The sequence below is a fragment of the Brienomyrus brachyistius genome, chromosome 15, assembly GCF_023856365.1.
Source record: "Brienomyrus brachyistius isolate T26 chromosome 15, BBRACH_0.4, whole genome shotgun sequence".
Taxonomy (NCBI): domain Eukaryota; kingdom Metazoa; phylum Chordata; class Actinopteri; order Osteoglossiformes; family Mormyridae; genus Brienomyrus; species Brienomyrus brachyistius.
The window spans coordinates 21,550,741-21,567,237 of NC_064547.1; the positions used below are offsets into that span (position 1 = coordinate 21,550,741).

General features: G+C 43.9%; 2 protein-coding genes across 3 annotated transcripts; both read left to right on the forward strand.

The window, feature by feature from the left end:
* Nucleotides 1-514: 514 nt before the first annotated feature.
* On the forward strand, nucleotides 515-9,891 carry LOC125708314 (mitotic spindle positioning). Its single transcript, XM_048975761.1, has 5 exons — nucleotides 515-621; nucleotides 3,765-5,892; nucleotides 6,678-6,904; nucleotides 8,023-8,061; nucleotides 8,246-9,891. Exons 2-5 carry the CDS (start codon nucleotides 3,801-3,803, stop codon nucleotides 8,327-8,329), a joined length of 2,442 nt encoding a protein of 813 aa, XP_048831718.1. The 5' UTR covers nucleotides 515-621; nucleotides 3,765-3,800; the 3' UTR covers nucleotides 8,330-9,891.
* Nucleotides 9,892-10,136: 245 nt separating this feature from the next.
* si:ch211-262i1.4 (thymic stromal cotransporter homolog) lies at nucleotides 10,137-15,158 on the forward strand. 2 transcript variants are annotated; one of them, XM_048975773.1, is made up of 5 exons: nucleotides 10,137-10,393; nucleotides 10,904-11,860; nucleotides 12,335-12,418; nucleotides 13,631-13,787; nucleotides 14,190-15,158. In XM_048975773.1, exons 1-5 carry the CDS (start codon nucleotides 10,333-10,335, stop codon nucleotides 14,278-14,280), a joined length of 1,350 nt encoding a protein of 449 aa, XP_048831730.1. In that variant the 5' UTR covers nucleotides 10,137-10,332; the 3' UTR covers nucleotides 14,281-15,158. The 2 variants fall into 2 exon arrangements, with proteins under 2 accessions (XP_048831730.1, XP_048831731.1); XM_048975774.1 differs by lacking the exon at nucleotides 10,137-10,393 and adding an exon at nucleotides 10,409-10,628.
* Nucleotides 15,159-16,497: the final 1,339 nt, after the last annotated feature.

Sequence of the window (16,497 nt, forward strand, 5' to 3'; positions counted from 1 at the left end):
GCTTTACGTAGAAAGTCCATCACAAAAGCTACAGTACCCACTAACATACATAAATATAACATATCAGGGCCAGCAGCCCGATAAATGAAGTAAATTTGAAGTAGGTGTCTAATTTAACTTCTAATTTGCTTATATACATTCACACTGCACCTTGACACTTACTTCATAGGCTTTAGGTTACAAATGAATCATGTATATGTTCATTTATCAAAGGCACCACTGCTGTCCCCTCATCATTCACATATTTTGTATATTTTCATTACACATTACAGCATATTAGACATCGTGTCCCATATAACAATGACAGACTTCTATCATGGCTTATCTTCACTGCTGGGCTTGAGGCTACAGGTTGGCAGGACTCTGCCTATCAGTTTTGAGCTTCTTTGGGGACGATAGTCTGACTGGTAAAAAGAGGCTTCACTAGCTCCACCCCCTCCCAGTTCAGCCAATGGGGGCTGACAGAGGTGCCAGTTCCTGGAAGTTGAAGGATGGGGCTTATCAGGGATACACAGTCCGGTTTTAAATGTGAGGGTAGTCACACACAAACACACAGAGCCAGAAGGTCCAGAAGACATACTCTGTACTTAGACCCTGCTTAGCAATGTTCAGAAGATCTATGTGAGTACAGAGCATTCCTGTGCAATTTTATACATTAATCATCTGAACTTTTTTCTTTAATTCAATCAATCAATGCAATACCTGTCATGCCGAGCACTGGTATATATATTTATTTTAAACCATTTGCCTTATTTTGAAACAACTTTATGTGAACATTATGTGCCATTAAACTTGTCGAATCATGCTAAACGTGAAAGAAGCTGTTACAATTTTCTTAAAACATTACAAGATGTGTACTAGATATTTGCATAATGTCAAACACACAAAACCCAAAATTTTATCCTTGATCTTTAAAAATGTGAATTCTAGTTATTGTTTTCCATAGATATATAAACTAAAGGACGGATGAATCTCTATAATAACCATTCTTTTAATTAGTACTTTATTCATAAGAGAAGAAGGAAATTATGCAGTATCTTGTATGTTTATCGTTTTTACAGCCCAATTTCTCGTGCACTAGGTCTATCTAGTATCTAACTATTTTGAATGTAATATTATTTCTATCCGCCATTCAGCCAACACTGCCTCACGAATCACTTGATTCCAATTGACTTACATTCAGGGAACACTGAGTTACAGATCGGCATCTCTGACCCACACAGCTCTGCTCTGTCTGACAGCCCCGGAGATGAGGGAGGAATGGGGGCCAGCATAGTGATGTACATCCACCTCTGATGTACTTGTCATGCTTTTTATTATGCTATAAAACTGCGAGAGGGTAATGGAAAACTGCATCAAATTTTTCCTACATCTCAACAGCTTGAGTTAAGGTTTTCTGGCCATAATCATGCAGTCAGTAACTGGGTTGAAGGAACGGTTGCAATTTAACTAAATTCTGGAGATACCAGACTTGCTGAAGACACACCGCTCCACAAAACTTTGTATTATCTGAATCAACGCTATTGTTATACGATAAGTTGTAGCACAGGATCCTACAGAAGAAAATGACATCGCCATAAGTTACAGAGATACTATGGTATGTTGCTATATGATTATGATATAGCTCATCTGAGTGAGCTTGTTATGTCACAGGATATAAATAGAGGCTCATGCTTTTTGTTATCAGAATGTTGTCAAGTGTAGACTTTTCTTAGTTCTTTTATACATGCAGCACAGTTTTTGTATTGCAGCTAAAAGTGATTATATCCATATTTGTGGGTTAGGTTTAATATGGCACTTGTGCCTGTGCTGTGCGCACCCATCACCCGGTGGCATTACAGGGGATGTTACTCCCCTATTGCCATTCTGCTTATCACCCAGAAAGTCCTGGCTCTTTTACGGCGTAACAATTCTGGGCCACATTATAAGCGTGCACCTGATCCGTATCATCATACACAGGCTGGGCAGCTCGAGGTTCAAGCTTAATAAAATAAATAAAATGAAACTCTGCTTGAGTTTTCAGTGGGGCCGTAGCTGTCTAGTATGCCTGCTGTACTCAGGATCAGCATGTTAATGATCAAATTTAATAAAACCAGTTCTTGGGTGTTGGGAGGCAGCAAAAATGTGGACTGTCTGGGGGCGCCCAATGGCTAGGTTGAGAAACACCGCAATAGGTTAATTAAATTTCAGCATCCCCAATGTTCAAACCAAAGTTACGCCCTTGAGTATATCTGCTTTACTCAGGGCCAGCACATTAATTAAGAGTTCCGACTCCCACATTGATTTGCTTTTGTCTTGCTGCTTGCTGTGTTCATTGACTGAGTGGGCAAACATTAATATATGAAATTATTTTTGCTTGTTTTTATGGACATGCTGGATTTATCTGACTTTTCTTCAGTCTTGGGTTTTTTTTTTTTATATGAACTCATCATGAGAGATAATGACATGCTAATGGTTTGCCAGTGTTGTTATCTGTGACTTTGATTCCTGTTGTTTCCCAGTTATTAGACCATGCTAGGAATGTTCATTATACGTGCAATTAGCTCTGTATCAGCTTGTGTTTGTTGCGAAAAGGCTGCTTCTGTTTCCTGGTGCTGTGAACCTTGAATCGTAACTAAAAATGTCTGGCATTACTCCGCTCCATAGACATCTTGGAATATATGTGAATTAGTCTAATCCAATTAATGCATTTAATTCATTTTGGATCACTGCAGAAATGAAAGTACAATGAGGATCTGTGAGCAGGATGACGCAGTATCCTAGTGGGTAATGCGTTACGCTGACACGCTAGAGTGGAGGGCTCAGGTCGTACCCCTGTGTCTGTGGAGGTGTTATTGCGCTGTGTGTGTGTGTGTGTGTGTGTGTGTGTGTGGTCAGGGTATACCTTACCTTGTGGGGCCCAAATAATGGTCGCCATAGGGGAAAACTCTATATTATAAAAAACCGTGCCTGCAATGAAAAATCTAAAAATGCAAAAATTCTTGTGTGTGAGAGAGAGAGAGAGCGAGAGACTTTACTCAAGTCGGGTTCTCTGTTTATATCTTTTGAATCAGACATCATAACATAACTCATTTATACAGTACCAGTCAAAAGTTTGGACATCCAGCCACCTACAAAGGAGAGCGACAATGTCACATCACATGACGTGGCCACCTGACCTAAACACAGGAGAAATGGTTTGGGAGAGTGAAGGAAAAGTGACCAATGAGTGCTCAGCATGTGTAAAAGCATCCCAGGAGGCCACCTCATGAACTTGTGTAGGGGAGACAGTAGAATCAGCCAGTCCCTGAAGCAGCCGTGGTTAAGGGCCTTGTTCAAGGACCTAATGGTGGGATGACTTTGCCGATACAGGGATTTGAACCAGCAACCTACTGAGTCCCAAACCATAGAGCTGCCCCCGAAACAATTTTTTTTATATACTTTTTTGGTCAGTGCATAATTCCATAAATGTTATTTGATAGTTTTGATGTCTTTATAGTTATTGTATGATGTAGAGAGGAATACAAATAAACCCTTTACATCAGTAGGTGCCTCCAAACTATTGATGGACACTGTACAAAATGAACAAATGAGTTGTACATTGACGTAATAAAAGTCCATATTCCTGATACCAAAAGTGCTGGGAAAAATTTAAAGAATAGTTCCTACTAAACATACTGAATAATGAATCGCACTGATGCAAAACAAATGAGCAGGTTTCGTTTAGACTTGTACTTATATACATTTGCATTAATTTACTCTTTGTTGCACCAAACCACTTACAGGGTGCGCTGCCAGTGATGTAAGAAGATCAAATATCGATGCAGTTTCACCAAGCCCCTGCCACACAAGCACCTCCATCTCCACAGGAAGGTGCTCCATCCAGACCACTGATGGAGAGCATGCCCAAGAAGTGGGTGATGCAGCCATTGTCCCCTAGACTGGAACCGGCAGACTTAAGAACTGTGCTCCATAGCAGAGAAGAAAGCAGTCAGGACAGCACATGGACCTGCAGTGAGATGCAGGGTCTGAATGACTCACTAACCTCGGTGACATGGCAGGAGGAGCATGATGTGTTGGAAAGGCCCCAGAGAGTGCAGGTTTCTGAGGGAAGCTACAGGCAGGACCACCATCCCAGCAGCCCCACTAGCATTAGCAGTAATAGTAGCACAGGCACCTGCCATGGCTTCTACTCCTTCATGGACGAAGACGTGGAGAAGACAGAGGCCTGGATGGTCTCCCCTGAGAGGCAGAACAAACTAGCCACCGTCAAGGAGGCAAATGGCTTCAAGGTGCAGGCGTACAGTGAGAAGAAGCCGGAGAAGCTCTTCCAGGATGGTGAGGGGGACTCATTCTCCCAGGTAGCCGCTGTGCCTGCGACAGTGCAAGATGACCTGGAGCAAGTTCAGGAAAGGTTGGAACTCATCCGCAGCCAGGCACCAAAGAGGAAACCTGTTGACATAGAGCAGTGGGAGGCACTTGAAAACTTGGACCTCAGCAAACCGCCCCAGAGGGTGTTGGATGGGCTGAGCCTCTACTATATCCCATCCAGGGCAGATCGAGAAACAGCCAAGGCGGAGTCTGGCACCATTGACACAGAGAAGATTAACTTCAATATAGCACGGCAACAGTTCCTCACAATGGAACAGTCCCGATCCAACCCCTTCCAGAATGTTCCCCAGGAACCTTACCAATCTGCAAACAAAGGACAACCACCACAAGCTGAGGGAGGCCTAGTCATGCTGAGGAGACATGATTATGAGAGCCTCACTGGAGAGAAATCAACCAGGAGTCAAAACCAAGAATCAAATTCAATTAAGAATGACTTATTTGGTAGCAAATGTGTAACAGTTTACACGTCAGAGGAAACAGCTGCAAACCAAAGCTGCTGTAATGAGAAGCTTGGCCGTGGATTCATGCTTCCGCCAGGCCATGTGAGTGATCAGTATGCCTTCGTGGGGCAGGAATATGGTCAGGAGCCACAACCTTTAGATGAGGCTGAGACGCCCATCGAGAAGGAGATCCGTCTCGCCCAGGAGAGGGAAGAGAGTTTGCGACGAGAGCGAGGCATCAAGCACACAAACTTAAAGGAGATGGTGGAAATTAAAACCAAGCCATTTCTTTCTCGGACAGGACCCACTGGTACACCAACCAAAACCAGGGATAAGGGTAGGGTAAGCTTCTTCCTCCAGCGGGAGATAGAGCTGGATAACCAGCGAGAAGAAAAGCTGCACCATCAAGGGAGAGCGCCGGCTCTGCATAACCATGACACTCCCCAGGAACTGGGAGAGAGGAAGAAGGTCTTTGAGCAGCAAGCAGACGAGGTTCCAGTCACGCCCCCCAAGACAAGCATCACAGGAAACCACCTCGATGCGACGCAAGTCAACACAGGTGCTGCGGAGGCACTCAGGACACCAGAGTACAGCACCCCAGCAGAATGGAGACGTGACAACAAAACAGAAGATGTCCTGTCTCCTTGCTGTCCTCACCGGCACCCTGAGGAGACAGCTCAGTGGATACTCAACAATAGTACGGTGCCAGACAGTTACAGTCCCTCTCCATTCACTCCCTCCACGCCCACTGACCTGCGACTCTTGTGGCCATCATTGACTGGGAGGTACATCGTACCCCAGGCAGACTTCCATGAGAAGTTCAGCCTGAGACCTCACAAGGTGGACACTCCAGAGGCAATTCTCAAAGAGATAGAGCAAGACATCAAAAGAGAGGAAGAGCTTCGCCTACTGAGGGGTGGCAGCAGCTTGCCCCAGTCTCAGGATGAGGGCCCGGATAATGCGGATAAAAGAGCGCCCTCTACTGGTACAACGTTCATGTCCCCTGAGAGCAAAAGCTGGCCAGGCCTGTCCTCCCCCTGGGGTCTCAGAGCTACGCAAGCGACTTTGGTGACAACAAAAGGTATGAGCTGTTGATGCCTTTGTGTCATCTGTGCTCAGAATGGACATACGTCACGTAACATCAGAAGTTATATGATGACAGTCTCGCTGTTATTCCTGTCATCCTTAGATGTCTTGTATATCTCAGGGCTCTATTATTTATTATTTTTGCACCCTATCATTTCTCTTTTTGTATCGGTACTTTAATCTTCAAATTCTTAAGTTGCTCTTATGTTATTCACATGTGGAATGACTGACTTCATTAGCTTGAACTTTGTACATGTCATACAGACTAAAACGGGTGCTTTGCTGTACTGCAGTTAATTATTGAAAGAGAGCACTGTCCTTCTCTGGAAACAGCTAAAATAAGTCACAAAGGGCTTGGTAACACACCCAAAAGTGTTTTCCAGACTGCACACTCAGCATTCAGCTTGCAGTATTAGCTCATCGTGGCAGAAGAATATCGCCATCTGCTGGAGAAAGTATGACAGCGTGTTTCACTGTTCGTTACAGCTTTTGGAAATGGGTTTAACCATCCATTCATTGCTTTAATTTATCATGTTAGTCGCTGCTTCACAAAAGTACCAGGTATGGGGATATCTGCTTTATATTATAATGCAGATTAATTTCAATTCCCTAAAGCTATAAAATTACAGAAGTTCAGAAGACTACAATACGGTAGAAGAAAATACAGTTTCATTTACTGTATTTTAATGTTATGACACATAGACCTTGTGAACATCTTGGCCATGTGACACAGTGACACGAAACAATGATGTTTTTGTCTTCGTTGTCTCTCGGTTACAGCTAGCTCCCCCCTGCCCCCCCCATCAGTCTCCAGCTTCCCCTCCATCCCTGCTGTAACGGCCCAGCCCTGGAGCTCCACTTGGCCAGACTCACCCGGCCCGGCCAGAGTCCCCGCCCTGAAAACGCAGACATTGAGGTCAGGGGCAGGTGGCACCGCGGCACAGAAGGGCCTGACTGAAACCCTGCTGGAGGACAGGAGCCCCAGGCTGAAGCTGGAGGAGAGCGTGGTTAGTGGAAAAGGGGGGCTTTGCTCTGTCCCGTATGGCAGTGATTCCCAGTCCAGTCCTCGGGGACCCATAGTTGGTCCATGTTTTTGCTCCCTACCAGACAGCCCATGTTTTTGCTCCCTGCCAGACAGCCCAGGTTTTTGCTCCCTGCCAGACAGCCCATGTTTTTGCTCCCTACCAGACAGCCCATGTTTTTGCTCCCTACCAGACAGCCCATGTTTTTGTTCCCTGCCAGACAGCCCAGGTTTTTGCTTCCTGCCAGACAGCCCAGGTTTTTGCTCCCTACCAGACAGCCCATGTCTTTGCTCCCTACCAGACAGCCCAGGTTTTTGCTCTCTCCACCTCCCAGCACAATGTGGACTGTCTGTGGGTCCCTGAGGACTGGATTGGGAAACACTGTCATACAGGGACAGCGGTCTTATACGCGGTATATTTTTACTTCAGTTTCACGTTAGCTATCCAGATCTATTTATGAACCCTGTGACGTATCGACTGACGAAACATTCTATGAGGAAATTACACCTTTTTCATAACCCCCCACCCACGCGCATCTGACAGTGGATGCTCCAGTTCTGATGTGTATATGCTGAGAGAAGAGGTGTGGGGGAGCTGGTGATGTGAACGTGTCTTACGGCTCCAGGGCCTACAGAGGTGGCATCTTCTCCCCCTCTTTGTATAGCATTGCTACCTGTCAGCAACTTGAAAAATCAGGGTAATATCTGGCCCAGAGGATTAGGATTCCATGCCTGTGATCAGAAAGCAGAGGTGGTTAGTTCAGGTCCAGAAAGTCAAAAATCCAGACCAAGATTTTGTTTCAAGCATCCACATCACTATAAAGAGTCACAGCCACAGAGTACTCAACCAGTTGGCTGAAACAAAATCTTGGTCTGGATTTTTGATTTTCCGGACCTGAATTGCCCATCCCCAGTTCAAATCTCTGTGGTGGGCAGAGCAACTGGCTGATCCTGCTTTCACAGTTTTATATTTCTTTGGATGAAACAAGATACAATATAAATAAAAACATCCATATAAATAATGCAATGATAAAGATTCACCGGATGATGAACCATGGTTGGAAACAATTCTCCTGACTGTACATCTTCTTCTTTATCTTGCAGTATGCTGGAATCCATCCAACTGATGATGTAAATTGGGAGGTAACTATTCATTGTAACCTGCAATACGTATAGACCTAGTGAGGCTTCCTTAGATTTACTAAAATCAACCTGCATTCCGTCCAGTCGCTACAGGCAGGCTGTGCTGTGCAATCCTATGATCTGGTTGTGAAAGGACGAGATGTGAGGTTCACCTCTGCTGTCATGTCTGGCTCTCCCGTTGAAGGTCCTGGAGGCTACTCGAGTTACCCGGCATAAGAACATGCGCGCCCTCCGGTGGGAAGCAGGAGTGTTCGCCAACAAAGACTGAGACTGAGACTGAAACTGCCAAGGAGAGAGGAGGGTGTTGTTCACCTCCAGCACCTTCTACGGGACTCTCCAAGGGAATATTTCCTTTCCACTCCCAACATCTTCTCCTTTTCCCCCCTCCCACAGACGTGCACACTGTCGACTGGCTCAGTCCAAAAGCTTTAACAAAGATAAATAGTTAACCCCCCCCCCTTCTCTATTACTACATAACTAGTGCTAAAGTCATTGTGTACGTGTTCATTTTTTCACTAACATTTTACATTTCCATTTTACATATTTAGCAGTCAAGTCAAGTCAGGAAAATAGTACATTGCAAACATGCTGTCATGCAGTTGACTTGACTTGGCATAAGTGCAGCTAGGCTGAGCTTCCAGTGCCCAGGTATGAGTGTAAGCAGTATTGAAGCAGGAGCTACACAACTTCTAACAAAGCAAGCAGCTAGTAAAAGCAAAATAGCTGTGAGATTGGCCCAACACGAGCAGGAGCTGTCTGGTCTTATTACAAAGGAGAAAGTGGAACCAGGATATTATCATTTGATCAGAGGAAAATTAATATAAGCACATTTTGACTAATTAAACAGATTTCACTATTGGGATTCCAAAGAAGGCTAGTCAACGTATGGTAGTCAAGGAAATAAGCTATGTTAAGGGAAAATAGCAGAATGACAAAAATACTGCGAATGTAGAATATCGTTTACTGTAGGGAGGTAAAGAAAAATAACATTAAGGAAACAGAATTAATAAGTCACTATATACCAAATAAGCACACCCATTGATAACATACTGCGTGTAGGTAATGTATTTAAAATGTGCTTAGTTGAGGTTTGTGGTGTTAATCTTGTGACATATTTTAAAGGAATTTAAAGGGCTTGGAATATGCACTTAATTCTTTCACTCTCAATTACTTTGACATTGAAGCATTAGTACCGATATATATTATTTAATACAAATATCAGATTCTGCATACTGAAGGCATAGAGCAAGATTGAAAAAACAACATATTTTTGCTATACAACTCATTTTGTAACTTCAGTTTCAACTCACACTAAGTAAAAATGATACTGTTAATTTTGAATACAACTGGACTCTTAAATTATAACAGAGAGTAAACAATCGATTTCCTTATTTAGGACAGGCTAATGAATATATAGTGTGAAAGGTATCTTTAGACATCAATATTTTATGGAATTTCTGATGTGTTTTAATGGTGTTTTGCTACATTATGACAAAGTTTTAAATGTGGTGTTTACATTTTTCTTTTAATAACCTTCACAATATAGATTTTTTATTAAAGACACAGTGAAATAGCATAACGTTTAGATTTTTGTATGAACAATCCATTAATTAAATTTTTCTTATTCAATCAGTATAATAGTTTTTTTTCTATAAACTTTATCTTTTATGCAATGTGCCCTGGAAATATAATGACATGCATAGTTCCATAATTTATCTTAAATTATTTTGAATGTGTAAATAGTGCCTTGATGTAATAAATGCATTCATGTTGATATTTATAGTGGATAAGATTATGATACATGAATTTGAATAAATAAAGCGTTTGAAACCCTTCTGTCTTTGTAATAAAACCTTTTCAAGCCCCGGCAGATAAAGCAGGATTTTTTTCAATGTTAATAATGTACGAAATGTTCACAGTCAAAAGTCACCTGGAGATAAGAGTTCATGATGTGATGAGTATTTCAGCAGGGAGAGTCACCGAGACGGGGCAAGTAACGATGAACAGAATATGAAAGTAGAGATATTTCATTTAAGAGTGTGCGGGTTCTGAATCCGAGTCCTTTTATCGGTTTGTAACGCTGCGTGTATCCACAGGTCCGTGGCATCGATTCCCATCTCCATGTCCCCTTGGCATTGACACTCTTTCTTCTCCTTTATCACTTTCACTTTGCCTTATACAAACTTCTCCACGTCGGCACCTTCTTCCCTTTCCGCTTCGGTACGCACCGAAGGGGGATGTTGTGATTAGTCTCAGGTTTCCAGAGCAGAGATGAGCGATGCGCCATGTTCTCTCACACTGGGGCGTGACACAGGAGGAATCCGTCGCTGGGGTATGTACTGTATACTACAATGAAGAACTCTGTTGTACTTTAAATCAGCACTAAGGATGATGTTTGTAAAGATGTATATGTCCAGTCAAGTTGGGAAAATAGTACATTGCAAACATGCTGTCATGCAGTTGACTTGGCATAAGAGCAGATAGGCTGAGCATGTGAATATGGACGTCTCTATATGCTGTTAGATGTCTCGACGCAGGGCAGTTTCTAGCTATTGAAAAGATCGGGGGTAAGTCAAGTTAACCTGGGGCTTGACTTTTTTTTAAAGAAGATGGCATCAGGGCTAAAATCCTCGGGGGTGTCGTCCCAGGTGATCGGACCTAAAGACACGCATGTTATGATGTGTATGTGTCAATTTGGCCAGTTCTGTGCAAACAATCTGTATAGCCTTCGGTGTGGTGAGCTAAGCCACTCAAATATTATACTGTGAAATGAGCCTGAAAGTAAGGTGGTGATTAAACTTTATATAAGTATAACAAACCATAACTTCTTCTCCTTTTGCAGGGAGAGTCATGGGGCTTTCCTGGGCCTTGGTGGAGCCGGTTGTGGTGATAAACACAGTAGGGACCTCTTTCTTTGACACGGCCCTGACGCTGGCTGTTTATAACCGCACCCTGGAGCAGGCAGACGGACAGAGCGACCACGCCCAGGCACTCTCCGCCCAATTCTTCCTGATCCACCAGACTCTGGCCTCCTTGCTGTCCCTCATGTCCACCTTGCTCCTCGGACACCTCTCTGACCGCCTTGGCCCCCGCGTGCTGCTGGTGGTGCCGCAGATCGGCTCCGTCTTGGCTAAGACTTTCCTACTCTTCTTCATGCTCTTCCAGCTGCCTCTGGCGGTTCTCTATGCAGGGTCCGCCGTGTACGGCTTGAGCGGCGGGTCTCCGGGCTACTGGGGGGGGGTGGTGTCCCTGGCCGCCCTCAGCTCGGAGGAGGGCCGCCGCAGCCTCAAGCTGAACGTCGTGGACTTTTGTAGTGGGGTGGCCGGTGTGCTGGGGGGGCTGCTCTCCGGCTATGTGTATGGGATCGGCCAGTCCGGCGTAGCCCTGATTCTCACCAGCCTGGCGCTCTGCACCCTCGGACTCCTGTACTCTGCTTTTCTGCTCTCGTACCCCATTCCATCCGTCCCTCGGGGCCACTCCGGGCTCCAAAAGGCGGCCCCATACGACCGCGGTGCTGTGGCCCTGCTCTTCTCAGCCATGATACTGTTCTTCCTGGGTATGACCGGGGCAGAGGGCGTGCTGTGCCTCTTCGTGCTGAAGCCGCCCCTCAGCTGGGACTCGGTGTGGACGGGCTACGGCAGGGCGGCCACCAGCGCCATGTATCTCAGCAGCTTCCTGGGCGTGCTGCTGCTGTCCCACCCTCTAGGGGACGTGGAGCTCATCCTGCTGGGCGTCGTGTCCAACTGCACTGGGATGGCCATATTGGCCTTTGCCACCCGCAGTTGGATCTATTTCTTCGGTGGGTCAATCTTACAACCAAGGGTGTAAATTTTGGTATGGATGGTAGATTCAATCGGTTGTTCCGATTGATTTGGAGCTGATTTGGTCCCTAACAATGTTGAAACTAAACCTACGCGCTTTCTGACATACACGCTTTGAAAATCCTGACTATTCATTTGAATATACCAACTGATTGAAAAACAAACAGGCAGGATGGAGACAGTGGGACTTTGAGATACCATTAATGTTTCGTTAACTTGGCATTAGCTCAATAAATCCTCATATTAGTGAGGACGACGTCCAGAATGTTTTAAAAATCATCTGCATACACTGTTACCCTGTTCAAGAAGGCATAAGCAAGTGTTTTGGCTTTATTATAGTGCTGTCCATCTGTATCCAGTGAATCCATCCACTGAACTTTACACGCCGTTATTGCTTTTCTGAGTACATCTCAGTGTTTTACCTCCTAACAGTCTTATCTCTGTGCTTGTAGCCCGTGGAGTGATGATGTTTGCCTGCATTCCCATGCCGACGATTAGAGCCCAGCTCTCCAAAATCATGGATTCTCAGATGTACGGTGCGTTGGTATCAACAATCGTTAAACAATCGACAACAATCAGAGAGGTGACACAGGAAACAACTTTAAATAAGAAGTGCGGCCAGAATCCAGAGAGCAGATGAAAGCAACATCACAGAGGACATTTCTCCCGAAGTTTATCAGAACAACGTGGCAGGATTCAGTTTTTAATATCGTTAGAAACTACAGAGTAAATTCCTGTGTCAGTGATCTCACTTATAATTCAATCAATGGCAGGTGTTACATCTTTTTCCATTGTGCCTTTACATACATTGGAATGTATATTTAACTGGATTGGTACTTGGTGAATGACTATATGGTAATTAACTGCATAAACTGTGCTGAACGGCAGCTATAGAGCTGCCTCAGATCACAGGCAGGTGGAGCTCTGTTTACTGAACGTGTAGCAGTTTGTAAGCGGTAATGAGATTTCGTTAAGCACCATTGCTGTTTCATTTTGTAGCCTAACTTCTAATATCCTCTAAGCACCAAAGAAAGATTCACAGGGCAGATGTTTGTTATTGTTCTACATGTATCGTTAGACTCGATTCAGTTCATTGTGGATGAAAAACAGAAACCAAGGGATGTTAATTAGCACAGCTAAATGTGGAGACTCTGCTTGACTTAATTCCAGTGCTATAAGTCAGTGTTTTCCAACCCAGTCCTCAGGGACCCGCAGACATTACAAATTTTTCCTCCCTCCCAGCTCCCAAAACACTGTACCGGGTCTCCAGTGTTCTTGATCGGCTGTAAGATAAGGGTGTCAGAGCCATAACCAGCTTTTATTAGAGGCGTCTTTCCTTGTACCCACACTAGGGTGCACTAAGGGTATATATATACTGTGATATTTGACCCTGTTTACGCGCTAACATGACACCCTGCTTTGTTCCTCTATCTTTCCCAACCATGACATAGTAAGATGGGAAGTTTTAGACAATAGTCTAAAGTCCAAGTAGAAAAAAAAACATATTCAGTTCATTTAAAAACCAGCTGAAATTTCTACAGCATCTGCATGACCCAGCAACTGAAATGCATCTCATACCTGTGATTTACTCACTACATCAAGATGGTGGCGAGCACAAAAATAACACCGTTATCTCACACCTCCGGGGTTGGGGGTTCTAATGTACCCCCCGTGTCACACGGCTTTCCCCTGTAGATCCAGTAACACAACATGGTTCACTATGTGTGTGTCTGTTTGTTTTCGCCCAGGTCGCGTGTTTGGTCTGCTGCAGTCCGCCCTGGCTGTCACCGAAGTCCTGTCCACCATCTTCTTCAGCTCTGTTTACCCTCGAACTCTGAGCTGGTACCCTGGACTCTGCTTCCTTATCTCCTGCACCGTCAGCTACCTAAGTGTCATCCCCATTCTGTGAGTGTTTCTGCAAAACGGAAGCTCTGCGTACCGTATGACAAATCATATTCACGCCATATATATAGGGGTCATTAAATTTGTACGAATGCTTAGCTTTCTCAAAGTTTCACACGGCTTGTCTCCCAAAATTTACTCAGTCGGTGGGATTTACTCAGTCCAATTGAAAATTCTTCATTGGATCACATGAAGACTGAGTGAATTTTGGTTCCCAACACTGTAACACATAATGAGGAAGCCTGACTTTAGGTCATTGGTGGTCTCATCTCAAAAACAACAAAAAAATTGATAGAGTAAGTTTGGAAAATTTGCTCTTCAGTTATAAGATTCAATATTTTACGGAAATGCTGAATAATAATTGGATCTATTTATCAGTTCCCCCTATTTCATTGTCTTCAACAGTTACCTAAACTGGAGAGGTATCAGGCATGGATGTGTGGCAGTTCTGGATGTTGACCATTCCTACCACAGCATAAATACTGCAGAGGGCTAAATGTCTGAAGGACGTCTCTCCTGGAAGCACAATGTTAAAGAGAAACACTGTTTGAAACAACATTTCCTTAAGGTTTTCATTTCTTTTACCTGTATTTCAGTGAAGCTACGCTCAACTCTCCAAAAGTAATATAAGAAGCTTTATTTTAATTAATGCACAACCATGACGAGGCTGAATATGTATGTTTCTTTGTACTGTCGTAGTTTCTTTTAATTTGCATATTAGTGTTAGAACAAGTTCTGAAACACTGACAGAAAGATTAATGGAAAGTGCCTTAAAGTTTACAGAGCAAAGTTCAGCCAGGAGATCACCATCATCACCTCTCAAACACGCACTTCTAGCCCTACTTTTTGACAACGCTTCTTGAACACGTTTGTTTCCGGAGACCTTGGGCAGTGCTGGGCATCTTGTTTGCAGGGCTGACAATGTTGGAAAAACCCTCAAAGTCAAACAAAAAAAATTCCCACATCATTTGAAAAAGACCTCAGAGTCAGGAGGATTGTCCACAGTTGAGACGTCTTGCTCAGCTCCATCTGGGACCAATAGACTAACACCTCTACCACCTGAAGCCCAGGCAGAATCCTGTGCCGCATTCATGTCTTCCTTCATTCCATGCTCTAGCTTCCATTGCATCCTTATTCTTTGGTTCCCGCCTGGCTCCTCCACCGCGGTTGGAGGTGTCACTGTGGTTAAGGGCCATATCTCTCCATGGTTGACTTCACAGAGCCATGTGACAATGCAGTTTTGGTGCAAATTATTTTTTACTTCTTAAATTTGTTGCACAACATTTAATGTCTGCATAAGGTGTACTGTCTTTGTCTCATTTTACACTATATGTTTGTTTGCACTTCACATGCAATAAAAGTCATCTTATCTTACGAGTCTATCTACTCAAAGCAAATGAGACTAACTATCTGGGAACCTCTGACCCTGTAACAGCAAACGCAAGGGTAAATATAACTCCACACACATGTGACCCAGGTGGAGACTCAAACCTGGGACCCAGAGGTGTGAGGCAACAGTGCTAACCACTGCACCACCATGCCGGCCCTATATGTTTGGTCACATGTGTGCGGAGTTTGCATGTTCTCCCCATGTCGTCGTGGGCTACTCCGGTTTCCCCCCACAGTCCAAAGACATGCTGAAGCTAAATGGACTTGCTAAATTGCCTGTAGGAGTGCATGTGTGAATGAATGGTGTGTGAGTGTGCCCTGCGATGGGCTGGCCCCCCATCCTGGGTTGTTCCCTGCTTCCGGAATAGGCTCCAGACTCCCCGCGACCCAGTAGGATAAGCGGTTTGGAAAAGGGATGGATGGATGGATATATATATATATTTCCCTAATATTCCTTATTTTGTATAAAGTTGGCTGTGATCCAGCTTAACATGCTCACCCTGTCATGATTCAATATCCAATTCCATCATCCATCCATCCATCCCTCCATCCATCTTCTATACCTACTTGTCCTATGCAGGCTTATACAGAGCCTATCCAGGAAGCCACAGGCAGAAGGCAGAGAAGGAATGTTTTGAAAACACAATGCCAACTTGAACAATTGTGAACTTTGCTAACTGTAGGTCAATCATTTTTTCACCAAATGCTCACTTTAGCTAAAAATGTCCACTCCGTCATAGTCCACTAAATTATATTTCTTTCCCTAACAGGGTGCTCATTCCGTCATTCCCCTGACAGGGTACACATGTCTTTTGCGTAATGTGTGATTCCATGGTCATTGTTTCACGTATTAACGGGAATGAACGCAAGGTTCTTGTTCCCGTGAACGAGCCCTCTGCGCAAAATAAATAAAACGCCAAATAAACAATCAGGAAGTAAGATAAGTATTTTGAAAAAACTAACTATCGTGTTGTTTTAAAACATTCATTTATTTGAAATCTGCATCTACGTACATGAATATAGCCTTAGTCGATAGTTCTATTTACCTTGCACGCATCCCCTTTGAATCAAATAAATTAAAAATAAAATCGAACAATCGTGGAAAAGAGTCGCAACATCAGCTGTATGTTTTACATCTCAGAATTACCCATTATTCCAGCCAACTATATAATTTACGAACGTTGATTTTGAAATAACATGCAGAATAGTTATTTCCAGTTATCGCTCCTGAGACAACAGTAAGAATAACAAATAAGGGGACGGAATAGAAAGTAAAAACGCTGCTGCCTTCAGAAAGTTAAATTAACTGCGTTACGTTAAATAC